Source organism: Armigeres subalbatus, chromosome 3, assembly GCF_024139115.2.
Source record: "Armigeres subalbatus isolate Guangzhou_Male chromosome 3, GZ_Asu_2, whole genome shotgun sequence".
NCBI lineage: Eukaryota > Metazoa > Arthropoda > Insecta > Diptera > Culicidae > Armigeres > Armigeres subalbatus.
In genome coordinates, this window is record NC_085141.1 from 346,062,169 (window position 1) to 346,084,421 (window position 22,253).

A 22,253-nucleotide genomic window follows, 5' to 3' on the forward strand; every position below is an offset into this window, starting at 1 on the left:
AGGAGTAACAAAAACTATGGTTATAGTCGTAGAGTCCTCCTTTGTAGTCGCGCTTTTGACCGAACGGCTGAGGAAGTTCCCTAGACGTCTCACCTATCGTTTCTTGTTTCTCACTTATGATTTCTAATTTCTTACATCGCACTTCTTAAACGACTCTACGACACTACCCATAATTACATTACCCATAATGCAATTACCCCGAAAGCCACAACTCTGAACGCTATTACCCCGAATGCCATCACCCCGAATGGGACACTATCCCGAATGACCCACTGTCCCTGATTTCAAGTTTATAATTGTTTGCATTGAAAAAGTTAATCAATAGAAAAAAAAAGTTTAATTGAGCTAAAACTGAAAGCAATAAAGGTAAAACGAATACTTCTCGTTGCATATAATCCCTTTGAACATCATGTGCTACCTATGAAGCATGTATTTCATCAAAATAAAGGCGTGGAAAAGCTGCTTCTGAAGTTTGCGGAATGCCGATGATAAACCTTATTGTGACAAGAAGGGCATGGCGACAAGACCCTAGAATATGGGGATCTCTTGAAGATTCTCTTCTGCTCGTCGAATATGCTTGTTTCTTCCGTAGCAAGCAACAGACATAGTTTCGTTATATCTTGCAAACGTGATCCATTAAGGGAGGTGTTATCTCTTCTGTTCACCTTATACCGGGCAAACGCGATTATCAAAAGCAGGCATTTTCAACTCTGTTCGCTTTAAGCCGAGCAAATACGTTCATGAGCATGAGCATGATTGACCGCCAACGGTTGCTACTTCGTTATTGCCAGGTCAGCTGTAATTACACAGAGAAACAACAGATGAAGTTTGAGACTAACATCATCTTCAATGTGTAGGAACTGGTTACTCAAAAATAAGCAATACCAGCGCCAGCCGTGTCTGAATGCAGGTCAATTAAGGAATATGTAGGAAATTGTTGACGTGATACTCGCTTTGATAGAAGTCGACGAGTCATCCGATCTTCCACAAGAAATCACTGGGATGTTGGATATATGGGGTAGGGAGTGTCGCTGGGTTCGTTTTGGTAAACGGTCTGCCGTGTATAGCGTGTAGTTTGATTTAAAACTAAAAGAGTCGAACGAACACTAATTATTTTAATTATCGATCGCACTACACAACTGGATGCAAGCTAAATGTTCACTTTATGACTAATTTACTCACCAGTACACAGCAGAACAAAATTTCGGTGATCGGGCGATCGTTTTGCTTTCCACACAAAGCGGAACTAAAATTCAATAAACAGCCGATCGCTTTGCTTACTGGAGAAACACGACTGGACAAGAAACAAATTTTCACTTTCTGATTAATTTACTCACACACAAAATGCAGAACAAAATTTCGGTGACCGGCCGATCGTTTTGCTTTCCGAACAAAGTAGAACTCTGATCGGAACTATCTGCTTACTGAGCAGAAACACGACAAAACAAGCACTGATTGATTTTCATTTCGACCACACATAAACACGGAAAACAGGCACTGATTAATTTTCATTTTAACCACACAAAACAACAAAATCGGCCCGGAACTATGTGCTTACTGAGCAGAAACACATTAAACCGGGCAAATACGTTCATCAAAAGAAAGTATCATCTCCTATGTTTGCCATAAGGTCACTCCTCACGGAATCCAGGTTTCAAAGTGCTCGCGTTTTCGTGGGCACACCACTCGATACGGCAGTAATGCACAATGCAAGGTCACCTTAAACCAGGCAAATGCGTTCATTTAAAAAAGGCATTTTCAAATATGGTTGCCTCATATTGGGTAAATGCGTTCATCCAAACAAGGCACTCTCATATCTGTTCGCCTCCATCTCCCATGTTTGCCTTGTACCAGCTATATGCGTTCATCTAAAGAAGGCAATATCAACTCTGTTCGCCTTTAGCCGGGCAAATACGTTCATTTAAAGAAGGCCTTATCTCCTATTTTAGTCTTATACCGGGCAAATGTGTTGATCTAAAGAAGGCGGTATCACCAATGTTTGCCTTATATCGGGCAAATGCATACATTTAAAGAAGGCATGACCTACTCTGCGGGACGTCAAAATCGTCATCGGTGACATGAACGCTCAGGTAGGAAGGAGGAAATGTATAGACCGGTCATCGGATCGGATAGTCTGCATATCGTATCGAACGACAATGGTCAACGAATGGTAGTCCGAAGCACTTTCTTCCCCGCAAGAATATCCACAAGGCCACATGGAAATCACCTAATCAAGTAACGGAAAACCAAATCGACCACATTCTAATCGACGGTAAATTCTTCTCCGACATCACGAACGTACGCACTTACCGCAGTGCGAATATTGAATCCGATCACTACCTCGTCGCAGTATGTCTGCGCTCAAAACTCTCGACGGTGATCAACACGCGTCGGAGTCGTCCGCCGCGGCTTAACATTGGGCGGCTACAAGACGGTAGACTAGCCCAAAACTACGCGCAGCAGCTGGAAGTGGCACTCCCAACGGAAAAGCAGCTAGGCGCAGCATCTCTTGAAGATGGCTGGAGAGATATTCGATCCGCCATTGGAAGTACCGCAACCGCTGCACTAGGCACGGCGGCTCCGGATCAGAGAAACGACTGGTATGACAGCGAATGTGAGCAGTTATTTGAGGAGAAGAATGCAGCATGGGCGAGATTGCTGCAACACCGCACGAGGGCGAACGAGGCACGATACAAACGGGCGCGGAACAGACAAAACTCCATTTTCCGGAGGAAAAAGCGCCAGCAGGAAGATCGAGACCGTGAAGAAACGGAGGAACTGTACCGCGCTAATAACGCACGAAAGTTCTATGAAAAGTTGAACCGTTCACGTAAAGGCCACGTGCCACAGCCCGATATGTGTAAGGACATAAACGGGAACCTTCTTACGAACGAGCGTGAGGTGATCCAAAGGTGGCGGCAGCACTACGAAGAGCACCTGAATGGCGATATGGCAGACAACGATGGCGGTATGGTAATGAACCTAGGAGCAAGCGCGCAGGACATGCGACTTCCGGCTCCGAATCTCCAGGAAATCCAGGAGGAGATCGGCCGGCTGAAAAACAACAAAGCCCCTGGAGTTGACCAACTACCAGGAGAGCTGTTTAAACACGGTGGTGAAGCACTGGCTAGAGCGCTGCACTGGGTGATTACCAAGGTTTGGGAGGATGAGGCTCTGCCGCAGGAGTGGATGGAAGGTGTCGTGTGTCCCATCTACAAAAAGGGCATTAAGCTGGATTGTAGCAACTATCGCGCAATCACATTACTGAACGCCGCCTACAAGGTACTCTCCCAAATTTTATGCCGTCGACTAACACCAATTGCAAGAGAGTTCGTGGGGCAGTACCAGGCGGGATTTATGGGTGAACGCTCTACCACAGACCAGGTGTTCGCCGTACGTCAGGTATTGCAGAAATGCCGCGAATACAACGTGCCCAACCTTCATTTATTTATCGACTTCAAAACCGCATATGATACAATCGATCGGGACCAGCTATGGCAGCTAATGCACGAAAACGGATTTCCGGATAAACTGATACGGTTGATCAAGGCGACGATGGATCGGGTGATGTGAGTAGTTCGAGTTTCAGAGGCATTCTCGAGTCCCTTCGAAACGCGCAGAGGGTTACGGCAAGGTGATGGTCTTTCGTGTCTGCTATTCAACATCGCTTTGGAGGGAGTAATACGAAGGGCAGGGATTGACACGAGTGGTACGATTTTCACGAAGTCCGTCCAGTTATTTGGTTTCGCCGACGACATTGATATCATGGCACGTAACTTTGAGAGGATGGAGGAAGCCTACAACAGACTGAAAAGCGAAGCTAAACGGATTGGACTAGTCATCAACACGTCGAAGACGAAGTACATGATAGGAAGAGGCTCAAGAGGTCAATGTGAGCCACCCACTACATGTTTCTATCGGTGGTGACGAAATCGAGGTGGTTGAAGAATTCGTGTACTTGGGCTCACTGGTGACCGCCGATAACGATACCAGCAGAGAAATTCGGAGACGCATAGTGGCTGGAAATCGTACGTACTTTGGACTCCGCAAGACGCTCCGATCGAATAGAGTTCGCCGCCGTACCAAACTGACTATCTACAAAACGTTTATAAGACCGGTAGTTCTCTACGGACACGAGACCTGGACGATGCTCGTGGAGGACCAACGCGCACTGGGAGTTTTCGAAAGGAAAGTGTTGCGTACCATCTATGGTGGGGTGCAGATGGCGGACGGTACGTGGAGGAGGCGAATGAACCACGAGTTGCATCAGCTGTTGGGAGAACCATCCATCGTTCACACCGCGAAAATCGGAAGACTGCGGTGGGCCGGGCACGTAGCCAGAATGTCGGACAGTAATCCGGTGAAAATGGTTCTCGACAACGATCCGACGGGAACAAGAAGGCGAGGTGCACAGCGGGCAAGGTGGATCGATCAGGTGGAGGACGACTTGCGGACCCTCCGCAGACTGCGTGGTTGGCGAAGTGCAGCCATGGACCGAGCTGAATGGAGAAGTCTTTTATGTGCAGCACAGGCCACTCCGGCCTTAGTCTGATGATAAATAAATAAAATGACCTACTCTGTTCACCTTCCCGAGTGGCACAAGTCAGACAAAAATGGTGGCAGCAACTTCATTGTGACTAAATCTGGTCACATATTAGTTGTAGTAACCGATTTGGAACATGTGTGCTGCTAGGGTTATATCGGGCAAACACGTTAATTTTAAGCAGGCATTATCTCTTATGTTAGCCAGCTACCGAGCAAATGCGTTCATTTCAAAAAGGGTTTTCCTCCTCTTTTCACCTTAAACCGGGTACACCTGTACACCTTGTACACAGGGGCGGATTTAGCCGGAGGGGGCCCCGGGGCCGAAAGCCTGTGGGGGCCCTAAAATGTACAAAAAAGGTTGGTTTTGGTACATAAGATTTGTGGGGGCCCGGGGCCACGGCCCCCCCGGACCCCCCTAGATCCGGCCCTGCTTGTACACCATATGTTAATTGAAAGAAGGTGTTATCTCCTCACTTACTCCATTCCGTAGGATAGCACTTTCCTAGGTAATAATGACGTAGAATGATAGTTTAAGTTAATTAAATGAAAAATCAAAAACGTTGATAGTAGTTTAAATACTTTTATTCTTAATAAATTGTTTTCAAAGATTGTCATTTTACGATTCATCAGTATCTGTGGGTTTTAAAACAAATGATGAAAAACTACAGATTCGAAATGTCTTTGGGATAATGGATTTCGGGGTAGTGTCCCATTCAGGATAATGGTTTCGGGGTACTGACCCATTCGGGGTAGTGGTTTTCGGGGTAATGTCATTTGGGGTACAGGGGTGGAGCCTCCTAAACATCAGTAATCACTTTCCCTTTATCACATTCACTGTCGTTTGGATGAATAATAATCTGAACGACATTTTCGTCATATGATCCGACATAAAAACGCAAAAGCAAACGACGCTTACCGACATACCACCCATGCGACCAAATGACATATTCGGCCGTTAACCTTTTCGGTCAAACGACATTTTCTGGAGTACGGCCAAACAGCCGTTTCCGTTAGATGACTACAGTCCCTTCCCGATTTTGGCAACACGACCGGATTTTAATGTTGCCAAAATGGGGATGTTGCCAAAAACGGGAAAAAAATTTCATACAAAATTTCAATTTTTTTTGTTTGCATGATTGAAGCTAAATACTTAGAATATATACTACAAAGTATGTGTAGTGTGTTTAAGTGATGCACGTGCATCATAATTGTCATTTTTGCGATATTATTCATAACTCGGAGATTGTAGCTCAAACAAAATTGAAACAAACTCAAGAATGGTAATCAAAACATAATGTAACTAATTAGTCAATTTCATAATACAAATACAATAATATTTGAAATTAACAATAGCGTCGGCCATGTCCTTACAAAAAAACTGTAGTAATAAAAAAACGTTTCTATAGTAGTCCATTGAAGTGCTGACTTCAATCTGACATCTCATACAAAATTTTAGTCCACCGAAAATGCTTGTTTTTGTCATAATTCTCTATATGAGGCAAACTTTCTTGTGGTCGGTGTGATTAAGAGTAAAGTTCTCTGCACAATTTTCGCTGACATTATGGAAGAATGAACATAAGGCATAAAACGTTCCATTGTTTTAGAAAATGGTAACGGAAATCTCCATTCTGCACATTGGTTAATCGTATCCAATGTAGTGTGAGTATGGGTTAACTACACTCGACTCACTGAAACCAAATCCCTTTGCACTAGTCGGTCTCCTAGCACTCAACCAAGGAATATTTCGGGCGGCAATGATTGATCCATGCGCAATGATTGTGCACCTCGCACTACGAGTGATAGTGTGGCCAAGTGGAAGCTGGAAGACCATTTGCGGCATGCCACCTCTGACACTCGATAGCAGTCAACCTACTGGTGCTCGCTGCAGCTCATCGCACTCCAGTTCTCCATGCTAGTAATTAATACGTTGAAGACGAAGTAGGCTCAAGAGAAGACAACGGCTATTCGTCAAAATCAAAGTGGTTGAAGAAATCGTGTACTTGGGCTCACTTGACCTCCGATAACGATTTCAGCAGACAAATTCGGAGACACAACGTGGCAGGAAAGCGTACGTACGAGATCTAGACAATGCTTGTGGAGGACCAACGAGCACTTGGAGTAAAAATGGTTCTCTACAACGATCCGAGAGGCACAAGAAGGCGAGGTGAGCAGCGATCAAGGTGGGTCGATCAGGTGGAAGACGATTTACGGACTCTCCGTAGACTGCGTGACTTGTAACGTACAGCAGTACACTTTTGATGCTTCGCCATCACAAACAGAACACACGAGAGCAGGCATTGGAAGTGTGAGTGAACATTGTGAGTATTGATCTATTGCAATCTATGCTACATCCATAGCCAATGAGTGAACTGCCTCACTCAGATGGATGTCAAACAATAAGTAGGAGCGATCGTTGCTGTGATAAACAATGAGCAACACCGTCTAACAAGCCAAGCCGTGGTGAGGTATCCATGTAAGCAACGATTTTTGCATTCGTACCCCGCTTGTTCTAGTACAATGAAACCAAACAATCAAACAACATCATGTGTTCTCCTTTATTCGCCCTTCTTTCAAGGTCATAAGATAGACTTGTTCCTGAATCACTCATGCAGTATTGGTTGCATTGTTTGCATTGCAGCGGGTTTTGCTTAATAGGTGTTGTACTATGTACAGCGGTGTTAGTCAGCTTATCGACGACAAAATCAGTGAGATGCCAAAAAATACGACATTCTACGGTGGGCTGGTTAGATTAAGGTAGTGTGAATAGGTATATGGAAAACGTGAATAAAAAGAGCAGAAAAGTTTCAATAGACATTGTTTGCACTGAGCGGTAATATGAGTGGTGGTTCATTAATTCAGCGAAAGTGCCCACTATTCGTACAGAGCCATAGTACGCATATAAACCTTAATGACATTCAGTTTTGGTTTTGTTTATCATATTACAAAATTATAAAAGAGTTTTAGCTCTAAAAAGTAATAAAAATATATTTTCGAGGTTGTTGCCAAAATCGGGAAGAAAATGTTGCCAAAAACGGGTGTTGCCAAAATCGGGGGTAGACAAAAACGGGTGTTGCCAAAATCGGGATAGGACTGTATTTCCATAAATTATTTTTTCAGTGAAATGACCAGTTTGGCCGCATGTCCTTTTCGGCCAAACCGTTTTAGGCCTAATAACTAATTCGGTTGGACGGTTAATTCGGCAACATGTAATTCGGCTAGGTGACTTTCAACCAATCAACGCCGAAAATATAGATCCTTTGAGAAAGTTGATCTTATACAAGTCAAAGAATCGACTGAAATAATGAAACGAGATTAAATTTGTTGACTGAAAGGGTCAATTCCGTAAAATTTCTTGAAGTAAAATCTTCCAGAATTCCTGTAAGAGGATATCCTTCGGATGCAAGAAGGAAGTATCAACCAGAATCTTTAATGCAAATATTATAACAAGCGAATAAGATTCAACAACTAAAGCTTTACTAAATTAATGATTTCGTGTGTATTACTTCTACGTGAAGTTAAACGATTTACAATGATATGGAAATGCTAATATCATCTTCCAAACTTGGACGTACATGTTCATGATAGAATTAGAGGCGAAAGTATAGAATTGATAGTTCCGTTAGGATACGGCAGGCATGAAGAATGTTTTTATAGAAGTCGATTTGAAAGCGAGCGGAGGGCAATATTTGTGATGGCACATATCACACGACCTTCCTTCTGCCAAGCTCCCGTATGAAGGGGGAGGGAAGAATATCAGTGTGGAAGCTGATATATCTTCACTGGCAAAAGGAAGGTGGTTTGACTTGCTCATATGCCATCGCGTGCGGAAGGATTTGCTATCGACGAGTACTGTCTCCAAATTTCTAATATGACATCAGCATTTAGTCGAATAGGATTTATATTGCACACTGATATTCTTCCCTCCCCCTTCATACGGGAGCTTGGCAGAAGGAAGGTCGTGTGATATGTGCCATCACAAATATTGCCCTCCGCTCAAATCGACTTCTATAAAAACATTCTTCATGCCTGCCGTATCCTAACGGAACTATCAATTCTATACTTTCGCCTCTTATTCTATCATGAACATGTACGTCCAAGTTTGGAAGATGATAAACTAAAGCTTTACTATGCTCGAAAACTCGATTTGTGCTAGCGTAGCATACTGGGCCCGTGGGCTCAATCCCCGCCGAAAGAAGTGGTGACCCTCCAATACATTTTTCAAACATAGTAATTAATTTCCAATCCGGTAGGTCAATAACCGGTAGGTGGTACTGATTGAATTAAACTACAGTTATAATGCCTTACCAAAACTTCACACATTGAGATTTTGTCCACGGTTTGGTTCTCACATATTTTCAAAAAGATGTGTCCCGTGGCGTAGTGGCCACAAATTTGCTAAATATGGCCATGGATTCTATTCCCAGGCAACCTCTCTTAAGAAAATCAAGAAAATTATTAAGCTCTGTGGAATGCCTTCACCTGTCATACTAAATACTCATAGTTCTAAACTCGTCTTATGACAGGTGCCCCTATCTTCCCAAACAACCTTTCACCAAGCCGTTGAAAGGTGCAGTGTGAAGGCGACGATTTGGGGAATGTTCGGGGATCACAGTTATCGGACAGAGACTGACAATGACACCATTTATGACATAAAAATAATGGGAACCAGACCAGTTATATTTGAAAGAACGTGATTGCCCGGAATAAGGCGAAAAGAGGAGATAATGCCTTCGTTAAAACGCGTTCGAACGCGTTTATCCAGTATCAATCCCAATCATACTTCTCGAATCTTACATACAATCAATGACCTAATATATCATCCCAGTGTCTCCAACCTGATGCACTCTAACTCATATTTTATGAAATAAAATTTTAGATTTGTATCCTGCTATTTATTCCCATTGCAATGAAAATCAAAAATTTATTTTTTTTTAATTTACTTTAATTTAGTTGATAGGGGAATTAGCCCTGAGCCGACAACTTCTCCAATAAAGATAATAATGAGAAATAATTTCGTTGAAATTGAAGCTTCAATCGTTTCTTGTCCTCATCCTCAAGCCCGGCAGTTTAACGTTTCGGCTATCGATAAACTTTAAATTTTCTTTCATTTCTTTGTAGGTTCCTCGAGGCACTGCAGGCGGGCTGTATACCGGTGCTACTGTCCAACTCGTGGGTGTTACCGTTTCAGTCGAAAATAGACTGGCAACAGGCAGCAATATGGGCCGATGAAAGACTGTTATTGCAGGTAAGAACGCAGCATCACATTTGTATGTTTTACGCTTGATCGGATTCCGAAAAAAAAATGTAAAACAGATTCAAAGAAAGGTCCTTTCAATCAAGGATGTCATCATTGCTCAATTGAATGCTTAAATGCCTGTACAGAGTACATACGCTCAAATTACCGGATCCAAAATAGCCTTTCCACCCTCCGTTTAGTGTCCGTTCAAGATTTCACGTTTCCTGATCCGACAACAAAAAACACAACTCAAATGACTGCCTGCCACCATACCGCAAGGAAAAAAATCGACTGTTTGTAATTTTTCCTCTCCATTTGCTCGTTTTATTTGCTTCCGTTTTCTTTTTGCTCCCCGACAGTATGTTGCCGTTACGGCTCTCTTCGCAGGAATTTGCCACCGTTTTGTCAGCGCAGTTCAGTGGAAAGCGCCCTAAATACATAACAGCTTTCGAATCCCAAATCGTAAATTGAATTACCTACTTTGACATCGTTGCGTTTTTTTCCGGCGAAAAGAATTTCTCTGCGGAATGCCTCAACCCGAAAGGGTACCGGTAATTGCGTTACCAAATCGATGTTTTTGGGGTGTGTTCAATTTCCCTCCTTCATTCGTGAAACATATTGGTTGAACATAAAAAAAAACAAAGTTGGTCCTCAATGAACCCTGTTGTTCTTCTTCCGAGCTTTCTTCTCCAAGAATTAGGAAAAGGTGATGGCGTAATGTGTCAAGTCGCGATGTTCCCTAGCGGAAAGCACCTTCGTAGTCGTAGTTCGCAATGACCAGATCAACCAAACGGTGCGGCGCGCCTTATTGTGGACGCGACGAAGGTATGCTATGCAGGTCAGCAGCAGCCGCGTCATTTTACCGTTCGTTAGGTTGAAGCACGGCCGGTCCGGTCCTTCGTGCTAATGAGACACCAGGGACCACTAAATCACTCACTACTGCCACGGCATTATTGTTCCATTGAAAAGAAAGGGGGGAGGGGTGGTAGGGGATAGTAGCTCTCCAATGGTGAGTGAAAGGATACCTGGAACATTGGGGACAGTGGCATGCAAAGGGTTTGAAGATTGAGTGAGCAATGTTTTGCTCCAGCTTTGTCGAAGCCAAGGATTTGCTGAATAGTCGTGTAAGAGAGTCAAGGTTGACCAAGGAAGCAATATCATTTTAAGGTCACTCCTGACAGAATCCAAGTTTCAAAGTGCTCGCGTTTTCGGGGGCACACCACTCGATACGGAAGCAATGTACAACTGTCATTTTTATTTTTTCATGCAAGCTGCGACGCAGCAAAGCTAAATCAACAAAAATGACAGTTGTGCACCGCCTCTTGCGTAAAAGTCGCTGTTCCAAGCAAGGAGAAAGCCTTGGTTGTGGCACCTTTGTCGACCTTCTCGCTTCCCTAGAGTGACTGATAAAAGCGTTGTGTTCGTATCTTACGACTCGAACAGCATGGCGGTGCACCAGCACGATTGCAATCCAAGCAATGGAATGTGTGTCGTCAAATTCGCGTGGTACGCTTCTCCCTTCTTACTTCTCACATCTCACATCTTTATCTCATTATCTCATTTCTCATTTCTCGGCTCTCACTAATCACTTCTCGTTTGTCACTTCTCACTTTTAACAACTTACATCTTTATCCCATTTCTAACTTCTCACTATTTACTTATCGCCTCTCACTTCTTACTTCTCACTTCTCGCTTCTCACTTCTCACTTCACACTCCCCACTTCTCCCTTCTAACTTCACCCTTCTTGCCTTCACTTCTCACATCTTACTGCTTTTTATTTCTTGCCCTCCATTTCTCACATTTCACTTCTAAGAACTCACTTCTCTCCATTTACTTTTTGCTTCTTACTTCTCACTTCTCATATCTTACATCTCACTTTTCGTGTTGAATTTCTCACTTCTCATTTCTCGGCTCTCACTTATCACTTCTCGTTTCTTACTTCTCGCTTCTAAATCTCACTTCTCACTTGTAGCTTCTCATTTCTCGGCTCTCACTTATCACTTCTCATTTCTCTTTTTTCATATCTCACACCTTTATCTCATTTCTCATTTCTCACTATTCACTTCTCGTCTCTCACTTCTTCCCAAGTAGCTCACGCAACATCTTCCAAAAAGCATCTTGTTTCTATTCAGTTTCATTAAAGGCATTGGAAAAACATCAAAGCACGAAAAAGTTGCATCAAGATGTCAAAAACGTTCGAATTGTGATTAATGTTTCATTAAAATTGCAGTGCAGTACGTGTTTGACATTTGGAAACAAAAAACCAAAGAATACTGCACTTCATTTTGCAAACACGAAAGAAAATCATTAAGTGGCATATTTTTCACCATGTAACTTCAATGCGTCAGTGTGTCTTCATGTTTAATTTAGCATCGTTCAACGTTTTGATAACTCATTTTTTTCCTGTGATGGTGCAATCAAGTAACAGGAAACCCGAGTACAAAACTTCATAATCATATGGTTTTTATGATGAGTCAACATGCACTCCCTTCTAAGTGTTGAATGGCGCTGTGGTAGAGTGAAAGACTTTCAATCACAAGAACCATAAATCGAATCCAGTATTATATTTTTATTTAATTTTTTTCCGCTGTAGTATTTTGCAACATTATTGCAATTTTACTGCAATCTAAGCATGTTTCCGTAGGCTCTGCCTCTTTCCGAATAGTTTGAACACAGTGAAATGTTCAGTAGTGAAACAAGTTGAGTTGCTAGGGTTATTTCCCGCTTCTCACTTCTTACTTCTTACTTCTCACTTCTCGCTTCCTACTTCTTAATTATCACTTCTCGCTTTTTACTTCTCACTTCTTATTTCTCATTCCTTCCTTCTCACTTCTCCCTTCCTATTTTTCACATCTTACATCTCTCATCTCACACATTACATATAACTTCTCATTTCCCACATCTCTTAAAATTACTTTCCACTGCTCATCTTTTACATCTCACTGGGTTGGTTCGCTCTGAGGAGTATTCAAGAGAAGGTGTAAAAACTTCTCTTTCTTGAACTGTTATCCGAGTGTATTGTGCAGAAATACACTTTATCTTTGTATGAAAGAGCGTGCGTTATACCCACTCTTCATCACACAAGCCCACAAGTGTAAAAAGTACAGGAAAATGGCAATTTGCTGTTAACCGAAATGCATACATTTAGGCTATGTTATAAATTTTCTATGTAAATATGTTGTTGTGAGCGCCTAAACATAGACGTTTTTATACACAACAGCAAAACACACGCGACCGAACATATTCTCACGTGTCTCTTCATGGATTATGTTTCTCTCGGCTTCAATCACACGCACGTGTGAACGCTTTCGAGTGTGAATCAATACACCTCACTTCTCGCTACCGTTTTCTTACTTATCATTTCTTTCTTCCTTTTTCTCACTTCTCAATTTTTACTTCTCACTTGGCCAATCTTACTTCTCATCCTTCATTTTTCACTTCTCCTTTCTCGCTTCTCATTTCTCGTTTCACATCTCTCGTTTCTCACTTCTCAGTTCTTACTCTCACTATTCACTTCTTCCCAAGCAGCACAAGTTAAGCGAATCTGGTTGCAGCAACTTATTTGTGACTGAATCTGGTCGTATATAAGTTACTGTCATCATTGTGTGACATGTGTGCTGCTCGGGTTACTCCTCGCTTCTCACTTAACACTACTTACTTCACACTTCGCAATTTTTACTTCGTACTTCTTACTTCTCGCTTCTCACATCTCATTATCTCATTTATCGTATCTAATTTCCCATTTGTTACTTCTCACTTCTCAATCTAATTCCCCACTTCTCACTTCCCACTTCTCACTTATCACTTCTTAATTCTCACTTGTTTCCTCTTATATCTCACTTCTCACTACTCACTTCGCGCTTCTCACTTCTCACTTTCTACTCCTCACTTCCTCACTTCTCCCTTCCTCACTTCTCGCTTCTCACCCCGCGCTTCTTACTTCTCCCTTCTCACTTTTCCCTTCTTGCTCCTCACTGCCATATTTCATATATTATTGTGAGTGTGAGTTCTATATAATGTACCAAATACCATTGTTATTAGTATTGAGTTATTCAATAAGAACATAAAGGTCAGTTGGATGTAAATAGATAAAGGAATAAATAAAAAAAAATACTCCTCATTTCTCACTTCTTATTCGGCCTAATGGCTGTGGCCAAATGACCTTCGGGACTGACGGCTTTCGCTCTAGTGACCCAGCATTGTACCTCCATTAAATACTACTCTTTCCCTTGAAAAAGACTTAGAATTTTTTTTACGAAAACCGCGTGAAATCCAAAATCCGTGTAAAAAACGACTTCTGAAAAAATCGATCAAAAAACAACTTTTTATAATTTTCTAGTGATTTCAAATTTTTTTTGAAAAAACGCGTGAAAAAATATTTTTTTGAAAATCCACGTAAAAAGCGACTCCAGTGTACAATATCGCCGCCAAGCGGTAGAATTCCAAACTAAATTTTCCTCCGGCAAAGACGGCATCTTCCTAAATCTCACTGATTGCAAGATATCTAACCTAACAGTAATTCCTCGTATACTAGTGCCGTCGTGCAATGTCGTGCATGGCGCGATTGTGAGTAGTGACAAGTGAGTAATGAGAAGTTAGAAGCTGGAGTGAGAAATTCAAAGTAAAAAGTGCGAAGTGAGAAGTGAGGAGTGGGAAGTGAGGTGAAAAGTGTAGAGTGAGAAGTGAAAAGTGAAGGGTGAGAAAAATAAAGTTCGAATTGGAAAGTGAGAAGTAGAAAGTAAAAAGTATGAAGTGAGAAGTGAAAACTAAGGGATAAGAAATGGAAAGTAGGAATTGAAAATTTAAAAGTGAGAAGTGAGCAGTGAAAAGCGAAAAGTAAAAAGTGAGAAACGAAATATAAGAAGAAATGGAGAAGTGAGCAGTAAGTGGTTATAAATGTGAAGTAAGAAGGGAAAGTGAGAGGTAAGAATTGAAAAGTGGGAAGTGAGAAGTGCTAACTGGGCTTTTTTCTTCCTTATTCCCTAGTCCTTCTTTTTTCTTTTTACTATTCCTTAACTCTTTCTCTTAATTATTCTTCTTTCTTCTGCTTTCTTCCGCCTCTCTCCTTTTTTCAACCTTAGAAAAAAGTGAGAAGCGGAAATTAAGAATACTTCTCAATGAGAAATGAGTAGTAAGAAGTTAGTAATGAGCAGTGAGAAGAGAGAAATGTGAAAGTGAAAAATGAGAAACTCGAAGTGAGAAGTGAGAAATAAGAAGTGCAAAGTGAGAGCTAGTGGTGAGAAGTTGAATGCAACTGAAATTAGGAAATCAATCCTTATTCTTTCCAATTTCCTTCATTCCTCTTTTTGCTCCCTTTTTCTTTCTCTTTTTTCAATTATTTTCTCATTTCTTCTTCTTTATACTCTCTTTCTTTTATTTACCCCCTTTTTTCCTTTTCCTTAATTCTTCTTTCTTCCTTCTTCCTTTTTTCCTTTCTTCATTCTTTATTTCTTCTTACTTCTTCCTTCATACTTCTTCCTCCTTTATTATTTTTTCTTATTTCTGTCTTATATCTTACCACTCACTTCTCACTTCTCAATATCTGAGCTCTCACATACCAATTATTATTTCTCACTTCTTGCTTCTGTTTTCTTCAATACTTACTTCCTACTTCTAACTTCGCAACTATTGCATCTCACTTCTCATTTCTCACTTCACACTACTCACTTATCATTTGTTACTGCACACATCTCACTACTAAGTACGCATTTCCATTTCTCAGTACTCACTTCTCACTACCCTGTACTCACTTCAAACATCTCATTTCTCACTTTTAACTGTTCAATTCGAACATCTCACTTCTCCCTTCACCTAATAAGAAAACAATTTTAACTATTCAGTCAAACGGCATTCGGCCAAATGACTTTAAATTATTTTCTACATGCTATGAAAAGTTTTTCATATTTTGAGAAAAACACAGCAAATAATTTTGAAAATTCAACGACGTGTAAAATTGCAGCTCATTCTATCAAACGAATTAACATTCGATATTCAATTAAATTTGATTGAATTTTACTAGGAAGCACCTTTTAAATTTATTTCGATTTAAAAAAAAAATAGTGAGATCGATTGACGTTACGTTTATTTGCATGCTCCAAATATGTGCATGAAAATACATTTAAAATCACAACATATTTTTATCTGTGAAGTGTAAATGTGTTCCCTATTTCGATACCTCCCTAACTCGATGTTTGTAGTGTACAGTACGTTTCAATTGAGATTTCGGATGAACCCATTCTGATAACGCTTGTTACCCATCTCTTCTGAAACGGTCCAAGGCGGCCGACGGTAACAATCGAGAATAAATGGACCGCGGAGGAATGTCTTGCTGTACCTATTTTTTCTCATTTAACCATTGTAGACCGTTTCAGACATCCTCCTTGCCCTATTTAAGCCACGAATACAAACAAAGAACTTCTTTCGCTTCGCCAGACTGCCGGCCCTTTCAACCTCAAATTTATTCTTATTTTCTTCGAAGTTAGCATATTTTTTCTAGAGAACAAACCGAGAGCTTTCCACTACTTTTGAAGATGAGAAGGAAAAACCCGGCCAATACACCCAGCAGTGAGAAAACATTTCTTGTGTATATAGTAAATGTAAGAAAAATCATACTGTTAAAATGATTTTACTTGCTACTCGATAATTAGATCGGCTGTTCTTGCACAGAGAAACAACAGATGCTTGTTTAGAATTAACACTCGTCTACATTGCAACAAGTAGTGGTAATTTGATTTGTAAGGTTGTGTGGGAAAGGTGGAGGGAATAGTGGTGCCGTCACTCGCCCACTATAAGCCACGGGTTCATGCGGACTATTTTTGGACCATGGTGGGTTATTACGACAGAAATTCGTCTTGGATTCCTTACCTGCGTGAAATATGAGAGAATGGAAAGATCATCAGGTTGGCTTATGACTACTTTTATTGTCACAGAATTTCCATGTTGTGCAACAACTGCGATTTTTTCTTTGATACACAATATCCAAACTGTAGAACTGGCAATTGGTATGTGCTACATCACTATTCCATGCCATAAATGATTTCATGACCTTTCGATACACATTGGTATGCAAAAAAAAGCAAAAGCTAGATGGAAAAATAAGACTGGGAATTGAAACAAGCGATCCCCAACAGTCACCGAGGAGGAAGCGAACCACCAGAAGAAGGTAATGAGCGCAAAACTTAAAGCTTTGCGAGACAACGTAAATAATTGGCGTCGGTGTCCGAGGTCCGGTCGTAAATATGCCAAATCCTGGTCCCATTACTACCTACCGTAATCCCAGGCGGAGTGGCCCGCATTCAATAGTAAGCTCCACTGCGAATGCGATTTGTGAACGGTAATTACAATGATTTTCCATGTTTTTTGTTTCCCTGGATTTAAGTCTCGATTCGTTGTCCTTGTCGTCGCGACGACCGCTTCATCTTTACGTCTTTTACGCTGACACATTTGATCTCGAGGTGGGCGGAAAAGGTATTTTCCTCTACTGGATGGCGCCGAAGACGCGGGCCACGTCGACGAGAACCATTAATTTCCCATTAGGTGACGGTGCTCATCCTTGGTCCACGGGGTGGTGTAAGTTGCCCGTTTTGATACAATGTTGGCTCTGGCGGGTCGCAGCTTGAACCGGCATTGGATGGAAAATGTATGGGATGAGATTGGCAGTTTTTTCTTCTTCTAACGAGTGAGATTGTATGATGTTCGTGCATTAGTCTCGGTAATAGGAGTTTTATGATCGGTTATTCAAAGATCTGTTGCGTTGATTTAACCATTAGGTTTTCTGGGAAATAGTCACTTATAACCTCCAGACGGTTAATGCTGAGTCATTATAGGCGATTTTGCGATTTTTAAACATCAATTTCCTTCCAAGATTCAACCGTGTAAAAAATATCTGATAAAAAATGATACGAATTGATCGATTTTTACAAAACAAAACTCTTCACTAACCCATTCTACCTGTCTGATACACTAAGTTTGTTTTCCGTCGTTTTTTCTTCTGGTTGTCAAAAACAAATCATATCGAAACCTAATAAAATATAAAACTTTTCCAAAGCACAGCTGTCGTTCGCCGCAGTAGATCGCCAATAAAACTTTCAACTGCATTTCATTGCGCCAATTTCTCAATTTCATAACCAGCGTTTTACTCCATCGCATCGTTCTGAATCTTTTTCCTTCCCATTTCAGGTGCCGGACATTGTACGTTCGATCTCCGCCAGCCGCATCCTAGCTTTACGTCAACAAACTCAAGTGCTTTGGGAGCGTTATTTTAGTTCCATTGAGAAAATAGTTTTTACTACGTTTGAGGTAAGTTGAATTTCGCTTAACTATGGAAAAGCTTTGGTGGGTGACCCGGCTCCCGATGGAACTGTTGCTGCACTACTGAGTCGCATTTAGGTACGCTCCGACGACAACAACAACGAGGTTGTTAACGAGTGAGGGAAGGAGGGACTCATATCACCGTAGCTTTGTGTGTGGGTGCTTTTCAGCTCAGAAATCCTTGTTTTCCCTCCGATGCAACGCAAGCGTGGTGCGGTACTCGAGTTGATTCGAAAAGTTTGCTGCAACTTGTAAGTTAAAAAGTTTCTCACTGCCCGCATAGCGAACAGTTTATGGATGAGAGACTTGCTACCACGTTCCCACGTGAGGAAAAGGTTCTTCTGTTGAAAATAGGAACCACCGGATGGGAGCAGAGTTTTCTAGGAAGTTTTGTTTTTTTCTTCTTTGGGATGGAAAAACTTTACTGAAAAACACGGATTGCAGTCGCATCACTTAGCGGTGATGGGTGGTGCATGCACATGTCCAACAATCGATAGGGTGGAACCGGGATCGCGTATGGTTTTCATCAATTTCTCGCTCTGTTTGAACTTTTTCAGATTTCAGATACATATTACTTGAATTTTCTTTGATATTAGGGCATATGGCTCGAACCTTAGCATATTATGCTATGGTTGAGCACGTTTATCGTTGTAAATCTTCATACATTGAAACTCTAACCAACATAATGCCACAAGACGGCTTGCTTAATTTCGCTTATTACGCCAAGTAGTCAGTCAAAAACAACAAGGGGCCATCCAGAAACCACGTGGTCATACTTTTAAAGATTTTCAACGGCCCACCCCTCCCCCATGTGGTTTATCGTGGTCATTTATATGTAGTCATCAATATGTAATCTTAGAGATGCAAATAAAACCTCCTACTATTGTTTCTTTTGAGTAGCATTCCTGTAGAAATTCCAGTATTGTTTTCAGAATAATCAAATTAGTTTACCATCCAATATTAAGATGTTTTTCTAAGGGCATACAAGTTTTATTCAGAATCTCAAAACTTTCTTCATTATGCCAAGATTCTATGATTCTAATCAGAACCGTAACACAATGTCTTTTATATTCCTTTGACTAAATTATACAGTAGGGTGGCTCAAATTAGTATGATAAAAACTTCGTTCAATATTTTTGATGGGCCGCCCTCTTATTCGGTTCTATTTGATGCCCTGATGCTCTGGACAAAATTTCAGCCAAATCGGTCAACGTTTGGGCGGTGCTAAACTCGTTGGAAGTTTATATGGAAAAATGTATGCAGAAACATCCAAAAACAGTAAATTGCAGCTGGACTACACAACTTACGATGAAGAACTATGATACTCATTCAGATCTTGGAGAATTTAATACAGAATGTTATGCAGAAAACCGCGAGAAGATTCGAGTTTGTCCGGCTAAGTTATTAGCCGTTCTCTGCAGTGGGGTTTGAGCATATTTCGTTTCTTTTACCTTTGAAAAGAAATAAATTCACCTCTACAACACTCCAGAAAAATTCTAATATCTTTGCGTAATAAACTCTAATCTTCTCGCGGTTTTCAGCGTAACATTCTGTATTTAATTTTACAAGAACTGAATGAGTATTATGGTTCTTGCTCGTAAATTGTGCCGTCCAACTGCAAATCATTGTTTTTGGATGTTTCTGCATACATTTTTCCATATAAACTTCCAACGAGTTTAGCACTGCCCAAACGTTGACCGATTTGGCTGAGATTTTGTCCAGAGTATCAGGGCATCAAATAGAACCGAATAAGAGGGCGGCCCATCAAAAAATTTGAAAACGTGTTTTTTGAGCCACCCTATTATACAGTTTTGGCTTAAAATGCATTTTAAATCTACAGTCTTCGATATCTTTGGGTTCCTTTTGGTATTCTGGAATTTATTGTTATATTTTGGTATTTAACCCTTTCAGGACGATGTAAAAAGGATTTAACGTACATCCGTACAAGTCCTAAACGATGTACCTATCCGTGTATCGCTAAGCATCCAAGCAGGTCCATTGAGCCGATGCGATTTCATTTATTATTTCACAAGCTACAATAGATCTTCCATGATTCGAAATAAAAACCTAAAAAAATAAAAAATAAAATCCATAACAGTAAGGAAAGTTCCAATAAAGAAATCATGGTATGAGCAATACAAAAATATTAAATTTTCTACAAATAATGCCAAATTCTCATAAACGATTAAGAATTTTCCACAAAACAAAAATAAATTAACACTTTTAAAACCAAAAATTGCGAATATAAAAGAAGAACATAAAGAAATCAAAATTTTCCAAGGAAAAAATACAAACATTCCATAAATAAATCAATATTAAAAATAAATAATTACAAAATTTTCCGCAAAATAAATATTTTTTTACCAAAAATTAAAACCTTTCCACGAAAAAATCAATAAAGAGCATTGAAAAAAAGGAAACTTTCCATTAAAGAATATAAAAAAGCAATAAAATTGAGCGTTTTTCCATAGATTATCCCTTCTTTACAAAAGCATTTTGAAGTTCATGGAAAACTTTATCAATTTGATTGCTTTTTGAGCTCTTACAATGGAAATTTGATTGATATGAAAGAGCAACATTGCCCAGGTGTTGCAAATGTCTGTCACAAATGATTTTGCAGCAACGCACTCCCATCAATTACCGTGGATTTGTTTTGTTTTCCTCAACAGCTGATCCAAAATTGTATTTTGTGACTTTTTACATTTCCCCGGCCAATTCACCAACTTTCTGGCACCATATATACCAACCATGCGGATCCCAAAATAATCGATTGGGAAAAAATATGTAAAAAATATTTATTTTGTGAAAAATTTTGTAATTGTTTATTGCTAATATTGATTATTCATGAAATTTTCTTATTTTTTCGTGGAATATTTTGATTCCTTTATGGAAAATTCTTATTTCATAATTTACCAATTTTTGCTTTTTACAAGTGCTAATTTATTATTTGTTTTTGTGGAAAATTTTCATCTGTTTATGGAAATTTTGCATTGTTATAATTCTATATTTATTTAATACTTTCATACCCTGAAGATTTCTCTATTGGCAATTTCCTATTTTATTATGGAAAATTTCTATTTTCTTCTTCTATTAAAGAGATTTTCAATCCAGAGCTGGTTCATCTCTCAAAAATTTCTAATTCTTCATTGAAATTTTGTTTTGATATCGACTCGTGGAAGCCAATCATACCATACCAAAAGCTCTTATTTTCTCAGTCACTCTGATGGTTCTTTCGAATAATTTTCCAAGAAACTTCTATTCCACATCTCGAATATGCTTCAGTCAATGGCCCTTTCATAAGTGACTCATAGAGGAATGAATGTATTATAGACCAATTATTATTTTGGAGTTCGGATCATTCGATTTATCCAATGAACCAACTTATGAATCATACATCGATAATATCCCAGTCAGATAGTCAGGCTTTTTAGGTTATACAAAACGTCCTGGAAGTCGTAATGTTTGAACTACTTAATCAGTCAAGTCCATGAACCCAGTGCGGTGCTTCTAACGCCCTACAAAAAAAGTTTGCGAACAAACCTCATAGTCATTGTGCAACTTTATGTTGATTCAAGATTATGTAGGGTACCTTGTCTCTTGGATTTCATGGTAATGGAAATTAGGATCATATGCTTATTGCATCGGATTGGGTATATACCATTATTGATGAGGACGTACGAATGTCTTGATTGATCTAGTAAATATCGTGGAGGCTGAACTTGAGAGGCATTTTGGAGTACCTATGAGTATCTCGTATTCCTGAGTGGTAATCACTTTAAGCTTAACGTCCAGGATGACCCACCTTATCTGAGTGTTCCAGAATGATTCAAAACATTTCAGCTTTATTTGCATGCTCTTAGAATCAGAAATCTTCCCAAGGCTTCGGATATCTTAGTTTTCAGGGTCAGTCAAATTTGAGCTCCCTTATTTTTTCTGCAAAGCCAATATCTAGATGAACAATTTACCGAAGAAAATAGTGGCCTAGCTCTCTTTTGTGATTTATAAGAGCAATCTAAAACGCTGGTCATATATGACCCATCATTCCTGAAATGGTTAAGATTTGTTTTGGAATTTAATTTCAATCGTTATTATAACACTTTTTTTCAACCTAGATTTAACCAATTCCTAGGAGTGTTTTTTTTCTGGAACACTGCCACTTTT

At 40.2% G+C, this 22,253-nt stretch overlaps 1 protein-coding gene across 1 annotated transcript in view; it reads left to right on the forward strand.

Moving 5' to 3' along the window:
• LOC134225952 (exostosin-1-like) overlaps positions 1-22,253 on the forward strand; it is a 601,093-nt gene that overhangs the window by 497,560 nt on the left and 81,280 nt on the right. The window contains 2 exon segments of the mRNA XM_062706414.1: positions 9,664-9,790; positions 17,961-18,080. Coding sequence (XP_062562398.1) covers positions 9,664-9,790; positions 17,961-18,080 — 247 coding nt within the window.